The following is a 10146-nucleotide window of genomic DNA, read 5'->3' on the forward strand; positions in this document are numbered from 1 at the left end:
GATTGTCAACATTCTGTGCAGAAAACGGTAATAAATCTGATCACTCGATATGATATGAGGCAGGCATGCATATTTTTGTAGTAACTTCTCATGAGTTCTCCACTTTAAAGAGGTTGCTGCTCTCTGTTCTGCTGTTGTTAGCGCTGGAATCAAGTCAGGGACAGTCAATAACTAAAATATAAAATAGAAATATTAGAAGAATTTAAAATCCTAAGTCACCAAGGCACATAAATAATTTAAGCCTAAAATGAATTTATACAAATCATGAAAACACAGGGCTGGAAAGAACCCCAAGTTCCCTTGGTAATATCTTTTATTGGACCAACTATATAAATAGCAGAGATGTCAGATAAGCTATCGAGCACAAAGTTCCTTGCTGAAGTCTGAGAAAGGAGGAGACACAGCCTAAGCTAAATGCCAGGTAAAACAATGATGTTGGTTTAACTCCATTACATAAAAACAGAGAGAGGTGATTAGCCATGTTAGTGTGGAGTCAGGCAGAAGGCCAGGCAAGGTGGCACTTCAGAGACTAATCAGTTCATTAGGCATAAGCTTTCATAGGCAGCAGCTTACTCCAACAGATACTAAAACTCATATGCTCTGAAATTCATGAGTTTCACAGAATCTGTTAAGTACGTTATCACTTGAAAGCTGATACTTCTTTGCACCAGTTATTCTCAAAGGCGGCATTCTGTCCTACCCAATTAAAAATAGTTGAAAGTAGAAGCGGGCTTTAAAACTATGAAGCAGAGACAAGTTACAGTTCTACACCATTTTCCAAGCCTTTCTATATTCTAAGAAACATCAGTCCAGTTGAGACTTCCCAAGCCACAAGGAGAGCAGGATAATTAATTCCCTTGTCTTGCATTACTCTTGCTATGTGAATTTACAGTTTTAAATTGTGACTTATTTTTGAGTTTCTATTTATGTAAAATATATTCATGCATTCATGGTCTTAGGTAGCCTCTGCCACTAGATTACAAATGTGCCCCAAAATATCAATAAATTTTCCTTCAAAACACTCTGTGAGGGGTTCCCCATCCTATGAATGGGGAATCTCATGCATCAAAAGGTTAATTTAATCATATAAGGTGGTCTTCTTACCCGGTGGGTCAGCTGGGCAGTCTGCTGGCAGTCCAGCTAGTGGCCCCAATCAAGCACCCACAGTGGGAGGGGCAGCAGACACCATCTGGCCCCACTAGGGGAGGAGGCAGCCCCAACCCAGCCCTACAAAGGGGAAGGGGACATGGCCTGGCCTCATCGGGGCAGGGAGGAGGGGGTGCGTAACCTGGTTCCAACCCATTACATGGGGCTTGGGAATTTAGCAATGGGGAAGTGTGGCTGTATTAATGGTCACTGCTCCCCCACTGCCAAATTCTTTAACCTGCGGGGAGCCCCACATGCCAGATGGGATGGCTCCACAGGCTGCACTGGGACCATGGGCCACAGGCTAAGCACCCCTGGTCTAATGCAGTGGTCCTCAACTGTTTTGGACTTGAGGCAACCCTTCATAAACTTTTGTGAACTGAGTGACACTCAATTTTAAAACCTAAAACCTAATGTATATATTACAGTGCTTACCTCTTTGCAGAGAGGCTGGGCAGTGAGGGTGGGGAATCATCCAGGCATGGGAAAGTCTAAGCCTGTGTTTATCTACTTATCTCCTCACACATCATGGCTTACCCTTCAAAGGATCTGGTAAGCACCCCACAGTGACCCAGCAGCCTGGCTGAGAATCACTGGTCACAGAGGGCGGTCAGTGGTAAAACAAGAAACTGGACCCAAGTGTCCCAAGTCCTGGCTCAGTGATGTGAAAAGCAAGAACCATCCTTTCACCTAAAAGCAGTTGTTTAAAAATGGCAGTTGTGTGCTGCCTTACTCATGTGCAAACATTAATATACGTTAGACAAAAAGCTGCTCTCTGAGCATGAAACCAAGTGTTCCAAGATGCATGCACAACTATTGTTCAAATTAGTGACTTTGAAAATGTGATCCATTTTGTAAACAATGTTGTATTTAGACAAAAGGTAAGAAGTTTCTATTTTGTAGTGGACATAAAGGCTTTCAAATTTCTCTCTCTCTCAGAAAACATACATACAGGACTACATTCCAGACCTGCACTACATATACAAGGAGGGAAAGAAGAGAGAGCAAGAGTAATTAAACATACAAAAATGGCAGGTTTCAGATTCAGCATAAAAAGATCTGTTCCTGTGCCCTTGTACAGTCTATACATAGACTTTGGGATTCAATTGTGTATTGCATATGTAAAATAACTTTACTATTAGCCCCATTTGTATTTAGATACTCACCTTGCTTTCTGATCCACTGTTTTCTCCAACAGTAGTCATAAGTTCAAGGATTTCAGGAAGGTGACCTATTAGTGCATCTAATACCTATTTGAAAAAATGCAAGGTAAATCATGTTTGTACATTCACCTGGCCTGGTCTTTCTCGCACACAGTTAAAAGCTAGTATGTCTCTACTGACTCTGTGCTGTTACTGCTACATTACACCAGTGTATATGCAAGGAGAATCAAGTCCACTTTTTTGTGTGTAGTGATGATATTAAAGTTCACAGGCAATATTATATATAAAATGGCTGGAGTTTCAAATTCAGAAAAATAAAACTATAACCTAGAATTGTACCTACTTTATGGTCACAATGTTATTCAGAATGCAAGATATTTAAACAGTATTTTCCTCATGAAGCCCTGCATTTCATAGTTTTGTAAGAATTTCAAATATAAAAAAGGATGACTACTTACTTGAATACAAGATGAGGTCCCCCCCTGTTTAACATGGGGAAAGAGCCCCTTGTATTCGATTCGAGTGCAAGGCACCAGGAGGAGGAGGCAGCTGTTGCAGCTCTGACTCAAGGTTGGTGTTGGAGCCAAAGCTGATGCCTGCTCCCTCCCACCTCTGCCTCCCCCCGCCAACACCCCAATCTCCCCATTTCCCCCCTGCCTACCTCCTTTTACTGAATCGCTACCCTTCAGTTCTGGCAGGGCTCTGGATTCTCTCCAGCCAGCTACAAAGCATGGTTGTTCTGGCCTCAGTCTGTCCTGGTAGCAGGAGTGGCAGTGGCAGCAGCTCTGATTCAGGCTCTGGCTCCAGAACTTGGCTAGAGGTGCTGCTGCCAGAACAACTGTGCCCTCCCCTTCCTGCATCCTCCCTTCCCCTCCCCCAACAAATCAGCCACACACTCTCCATGAGTGCCACTCTGATCCCTCTTCCTTACTTAATATGTTGCTCTGCTTTCTGTCCTGTGCTCCCTGCCTGATATGGTGCTCTGTTTTCTACTCCCTGTCCTATCTGTCACTGTGCTATCTGTCCCCTCCCCAAGTCTGCTGCATGCCATGCACAGAAATTGCCTGTGCCACTTGCGGTACCCATGCCTAGACTAAAATATTACACAACAAAGTAACCAGTATGGAAAGCCTGGGACATCTAAAAACAAAACTACAAAGATCTTATTACGTGTACGATAGGGACAAGTCCTAAATCAGGTCTAGACATCTTCATCCCCATTCTCCATAGTCAAACTCCAACTTCTGTTACACAGTTAACCATAAATGCAACGGTTGGATCTGAGACACTCTTTTGGGTGCCCAACTTAACACGCCATGAAAGCCTGATTTTTTTATGTTATAAGCACCTTCTTTGGAAAGTCAGATGCTTTTCAGATATGTCAACCTAGATACTCAAAAATTGAGACTCCCCTTCCCCCCCAAAATCACCACCTAGTTTTCAAATTGACTCAGGGTCCTACATAAAACCTGAGCCTAGATGCTGAAATAAATCCAAAGAAGTCAATAGCACTTCCTGCTCACCACTGAGAACTGAAATTATTTAAGCACCTTACCAGACCAGGACCCAATCCGTCATTTTTTTCTCCCTGTAATCATTTGTCCACTTCAATATAAAATCATGTCTCATGACATTCCTGCAATATGGTTAGAGTTTGCCTGTACATAAAGCCTAAGACGATAAAAACCTTAGACGATTTGCCTGAAGCTTCCAAGCTCTATTCCAAGTACTGTTTGGAACACAATGTATTTAACCACTGATATATAAAAATTACATTTCTCTGGGTAAAAGGAAAAGTTTAAGTGAAACAACTCCACCTCTTGGATCTTAACACTGATCCATTGCTTGTGTGGGGGCAGGGTACACGCTATAAGTCTCCACACGCACACTACACATCCCAAAGCAGAACTTTTTAAAATGAAATTCTGATAAACCTGATAAAACAGGGTGGGGCTTACTTAATTTAAATATTATAGGTTTGCTCTCCTCTATATTTCAATGATCAGCCCCTTCAAAAGTATCAACATAATGTTCCTTGGATCTATACAAAGAGTTTGAGGTATGCCAAAACTACATCCGTGGCACTCCTGAGCTATAACATTCTCAAACCATTCACTCCCATTTTTGCATGGGAGGGGCAGCAGCGTGCTGTGGCATTGCAGGATAGTGGGTGACAACAGCCACTGCTGGCTGGCCAGAAATTCCGGTTAATGGCATTTCTGGTTAGTTAAATGCCAGGTACCAGAGATTTTATTGTACACACATACAGGAGCAGTTAGAGCAGGATGACCTCATGAGTGACACCTCCAATTAACACCAAGGACATAGTACAGAAGTAATTATGTGAAACAGAAGTAAAAGATAGCAATCATTTCATGTATTTATTATCATGGTGCATTACATTATATTGGCCTTAAGCATCAATATAAACAAAGGAAGGGAAGAGCAAATAAGATTATGTTACCTCCAGTGACTCATCCTGTAATAGCGTTACTAGTTCTTTGTGTATTGCATACACACCCGAATTTAAAATCTTAGCAACCTAAAAAACCAGGATGCACAAACAAAAACATACTTCAGTCTGAAGGAACCACAGCAGTTAAATAAGGTATATTTTAACAAGGTTGGAATACAAGACAAGAATGCAAGGCAAATCTCTACTGACAACAATCAAGGAGTTACGTACTTTCTTACTGTTAGCCTAAAGCACTGCTTATATAAGTAGCATATAAAAATGAACACCCAAGCTATTGTCTAATTGCAAAATATACCATTGAGATTGGATTAACAAGGGCTTTCTTTTCTAATTTCTGCATTCCAAAAATATTTTTAGAAGATACCACTGAAGATACCCAGAAAAAAAGTTTCCTATACATTGTCATGGCAGTGGAGTAGTCAGCCTGCTGACTTGAAATAAAAGTCAGTTTAAAGTGAACTGCAATCCTGAGGCAGGCCTCTCTGACTTTTGCTGCTGGAGTTTCCCACTGCTCAATCTACATCTGTGAACCTTTTTTATTAAATTCATAAATCATATATACAGTTTTGCAAAAAGCCTGATGTCAATGTCAAAACAATTAATAATATTGTACTGTAGAATAAGGCCGTGCAAAATGGCACCATTCCATTTTGACTTGCGTTTCGACAGAACAGCATTCCATTTCGAATTCTGTTTCGATTCGAAACCACTGTTCTGTTCCGTTTCAACTAAACAGTTTCGCCATTTCAACGCTGTTTTGACGTTTCATCCATAGGCTATAATGAGGAAGTTTAAAACAGCCTATAAACTTGGTCATTTCTCGCCTGCTTTGGATGAAACTTGCAGGAATGGTAGACCCTTCTGAGGGAATGAAGTATGCAAAGTGACAAGGAGAGAGCTGCAGGGAGTTCGGGGAAACTGCACCCCAAAGTCGTGAAAGCAAAACTCATGGCACGTGTATGTGTTAAGCAACAGCGGGGTCAAAACCCGCAGGCGTGTGAGCCCCTGCGGAGGCCACAAAGCCTGCGAAGTTTCAAGGAGATAGGTGCAGGGGTTTGCGGAAAACTGTACCTCAAGCTGTGGACAAGCAAAACATGTGACATCTGTGACATGCTAAGGCACAGCAGGATGAAAGCTGCAGGCCTGCTAGTCCTTGCTGGGGCCACAAAGCCTACGAGCTGTTAAGGAGATAGGTGCAGGAATTCTGGGTTCTGGGGCCCTGCACCTCTGGCTGCAGGCAGGCAAAACCTGTGACACGGGTGGGTGACACTGTGTGTGTGTTCAGGTATGCCCTTCCTGGAGCTGCACAACATGGCAATGTGCCCCTGTGAGGCTTCCTCCTCCCCTACAGCAGGTTGTGGTTCAGGAAGCACTGCAAGACATCCGTTCAGTTCTAGGGGAGATTATCGGATCTTTGGTGTAAAATAATGTAATATTGAGAACAGGGGATTGCCCTGATGGGGTTATTGACTACTCTGAAACTGTACAGAGATGTATCCAATAAGGATGTGTGTATACCAATATGCAGATAGTGTGTGTATATAATACACACCATCATTAACACAGTGATCCTATTACTATCCCTCTCTCTCTGTCTCTATACATGGGGATAGTGATATAGATATTCATGTATCCTCCTCGCATATAACCATATACTAGTGTCTGTAGTTAGGTACATACATAATAGGTTAGTACATACATAACAAGCACTAGGTCATGAGTTTTGCCTGTCAGCAGCTGGGGGGGCAGGGCCCCAGAACCCAGAATCCCTGCATCTATTTCCTTAACAGCTGGCAGGCTTTTTGGCCGCAGCATGGACTAGCAGGCCTGCAGCTTTCATCCTGCTGCACCTTAGCGCACACTATCACCCATGTCACAAGTTTTGCTTGTCCACAGCTTGAGGTACAGTTTTCCACAAACCCCTGCACCTTGAAACTCTGCAGGCTTTGTGGCCTCTGCAGGGGCTCGCATACTTGCAGTTTTGACCCCACTGTGGCTTAACACATACACGTGACATGAGTTTTGCTTTCAAGACTTTGGGGTGCAGTTTCCCTGAACCCCCTGCAGCTATCTCCTTGTAACTTTGCAGGCTTTATTCCCTTAGAAGGGTCTACCATTCCTGCAAGTTTCATCCAAATCAGGCGAGAAATGACAACAGGTAAAGGTTGTTTTGAGTTTCCCTATTATAGCTTATGGGGGAAATGTCGAAACTGTGTGGGAACGGCAAAACGTTTCAACTTGTCTCGTTTTGTTTCAAGGCTGTTTTGACAATATCTGTTTCATTTCAATTTCGCTGTTTCAATCTCAAAATGAGTCAAAAGAGCGTCGAAACAAAACTGGTGGCGAAATTTCGCACAGCCCTACTGTAAAATAACAATGCAAGAGAAAAGCCACATGGATCTGACATCTTAGCCATGTATGTTATATCACAGGTTCCTTCAAAGACTGGACTTTGATTCATATTCAGACCAAGAGTTTAACTCCAGCTAAGAAGAAGGTTATTTACTTCTTCTAGGAAAAAGTTACACAGAATTCATCAAATATACGCCCAACTTGCAGTAACACCATAAATTACTTATAGCTGGCTGACCTATATTTGATTATTTATGGTGGCGATACAAGAACTTAACCAAAACTGAATATACACAACATTTTAGTAAAATTTCACCAGTTCCATTTACAGAACTAAAACTATTTTGTTGGCTATATTCAATCATCATTTTAAAATCATATTGGAGTTGAAACATTTCAACTCCATAGGATTTTGCTGAATTATAGTTCTAAGTATAAAATGACAACTGCTAAGCTTGGATTATTTCCTGTTAAAGCAACACTGTGAAAACAAGAGTATAAGATACTGTGGTAGAATCTAAAGTAAAACCAAAGTAACATTTTCAACAAGGATAAGAATACAATTGTCCCTGAATAAGTTATACCTAAATTACAACTGTCCCTGAATAAGTTATACCTAAATTTATCCTGAAATAAAAATATCCCAGAATTAGCATACACACACATTGTCCTTCTAATCAGAATTTTAGTGAGCAACTGAATGCCACAACGCTTTCCTGCCATGGATTCAATCATACAGTCTTGGGATACCTGTACAGGTATACTTCACAATATCCTGGGATAAGCTATTACCACCTCTTATCCAGGAAAGTTTCTTACACTTTATCCTGGGGATAAATGTGACATCTGTTTGCAGCCCACATAACTTACACCCTCAGACTCATTTGGCCATCAGTAAAATGGTGATTACAGCAGCTAACTCCTGGGTTGGCCTGAGACATGTGTTTACAGTAAAGAAGGTTGAGCTCATTTAGATGAATCCCCAATATGCGGATTTTTTTTAAAGGAAAAAAAAGTCAGGAATATCTACAAGACTATAAACAGATACCTATAATAAAACAATATAGCAGCTACCTGAATCCAAATGAGTAATTAAAATGCACATACTTCTTTCATTTCTATACAGTTTTAAGTCTTGGCATCTTAAATTCAATGTTTAGCTTAGGCCAGTGCTTACAGCTATTTTGGCCATTCTGCCAGTTAGTGCCATATCCCATACAGCTCTAGAGAAAGGCATCAGCATCTTTTCCCCATCCTTGTCTCCTTCACTTTCCATTCTTCTCCTTGTATTTATCTAATCTTCAACCAAGTATTTGTATCCCATATTACAAAAAAAATAGAAACCAAATAATGCAAACACTTCTCTTGATCTCAGTTATTTTTAACTAAGATAAAATACCATAAATGAGAACTTAGGCAAAGTACCATTAAAGAAATGTAATATAAAAAAAGCCAACTCATAACTGCAGTATTAACAAAGAAACTTTCTGGACTTACTTCATAGAAGCCAACAGCCATAGTATATCTGACTGGCACTTCAGGGTCATGACAAAGACAGAAGAACGTGGAGTATAGTTCCAAATGGAAATTTTTTGGATCCACAAAAACAATCATTGCCTATGGAACAAAAAGATATAATCTTTAACCCAAATGGATTAATAAGCCAAACTGTTTGGGACTTCAGCTAGCTCGGGGATCACTTCTCACCTACGTCCATGCTGTGACCCACATGCGTGGCTGCAGAACACTTTTGAAGTGGCTGATTGCACAACAAATTGACCCTCACCAAATAAGGGATCAGAAAAGGCAATCCACTTTGGAACATTTTAGGGAGCTTGTATTCCCTAGGATTAATTTGTGCCACAAATCAGGACTGGGCTGATGCATCCCAACTGTACCCTGGGGGCTGTCTTCCGGACGTGCTGCTTTTCTGAGGACATGAGCTAACCAACAATTCCCAAAAACTCTGACAGATTGCGCACCACCAGTTTAAAATGGTATAGCCTTAAGTACCACCAGCAACATTTTCAGGTCAACCTTGAGTACCACTAGCAAATTTTTGTCATATAAAGTAACTATAATAAATCTGTTAACATGTACCACTGACAGGCTGTCTGCATACCATTGGTGGTAATCATACCACAGTTTGGAAACCACTGAGCTAAGTGATGCAGTGTACAGAAATTTACTACTGGATAAAACCCAATAGTATTTTAGTATTTACTTTCTTCTTGCCTAAGAATGCCAATGTAGTGAGACAGTTACCATATGCAGTCTCCTGAGCCCCTCGTAAACATAGCATCACATGTAAATTTCTTAACTACTTTATCTCAGGCAAATGTAGATTACATGATGAACTCGATGACAGACTGCTTTAACATGCTTAGACTGCTTCCACAACTACATACCTATATGTGGCTACCAAGCACAGGGTCCCATTTCTCATTTAATTCTACCATACTGTGCAGAATTTTACACATTTTCCTAAAAAGGTTTTAAAGTTTCCATGAATTAGCTGAAATTTTGATATGAGTTTTAAAACAAACAAAATACTTATTTGGGAAGCAACAAAGCCAGTCTGAAACTGCAGACATAACAGGGCTGTGTGAAACAGCTATGTTTTGTTTTGGTTTTGGATTAGGCCATTTCAGAGTATAGTAATTTTTTTTGGTGTTTCTGATCACTGTTCCATTTCAATTTGGCCAGCTCTGTTTTGGAGTTTCAATGCTGTTTTGGCGCTGATTCAGAGATTCGGTTCAGCTAGGGAGAGGCAGGCACAGCTGGGCGGCTGCGGGTTCTCTCATGGCTCCTCTGACTGGACCTGGCTCTCCCTGGGCAGGGGGAGCCATGGGAGAAGTCCCCATGGCTGCCCTGCCCGGCCCCAACACCTACCCAGCCCCAGCCTCCCAGCACTTAAAAAAAAAAAAAAACAAAAACCAAAAAACCCCAAAAACCAAAAAACCCACACTCACCAGCTGTAGCAACAGCGATTAGGACCTCTGAGGGCTC

At 41.4% G+C, this 10146-nt stretch overlaps 1 protein-coding gene across 1 annotated transcript in view; it reads right to left on the minus strand.

Moving 5' to 3' along the window:
- The window catches only part of PPP4R4 (protein phosphatase 4 regulatory subunit 4), a 195802-nt gene that overhangs the window by 42719 nt on the left and 142937 nt on the right, over positions 1-10146 (minus strand). The window contains exons 11-14 of the mRNA XM_019519907.1: positions 8635-8754; positions 4774-4851; positions 2313-2396; positions 37-171 (exon numbers count right to left, since the gene is read on the minus strand). Coding sequence (XP_019375452.1) covers positions 37-171; positions 2313-2396; positions 4774-4851; positions 8635-8754 — 417 coding nt within the window. The remainder of the gene's footprint in view (positions 1-36; positions 172-2312; positions 2397-4773; positions 4852-8634; positions 8755-10146) is intronic.

The sequence above is a fragment of the Gavialis gangeticus genome, unplaced genomic scaffold (assembly GCF_001723915.1).
Source record: "Gavialis gangeticus isolate Ggan-Ray unplaced genomic scaffold, GavGan_comp1, whole genome shotgun sequence".
Taxonomy (NCBI): domain Eukaryota; kingdom Metazoa; phylum Chordata; order Crocodylia; family Gavialidae; genus Gavialis; species Gavialis gangeticus.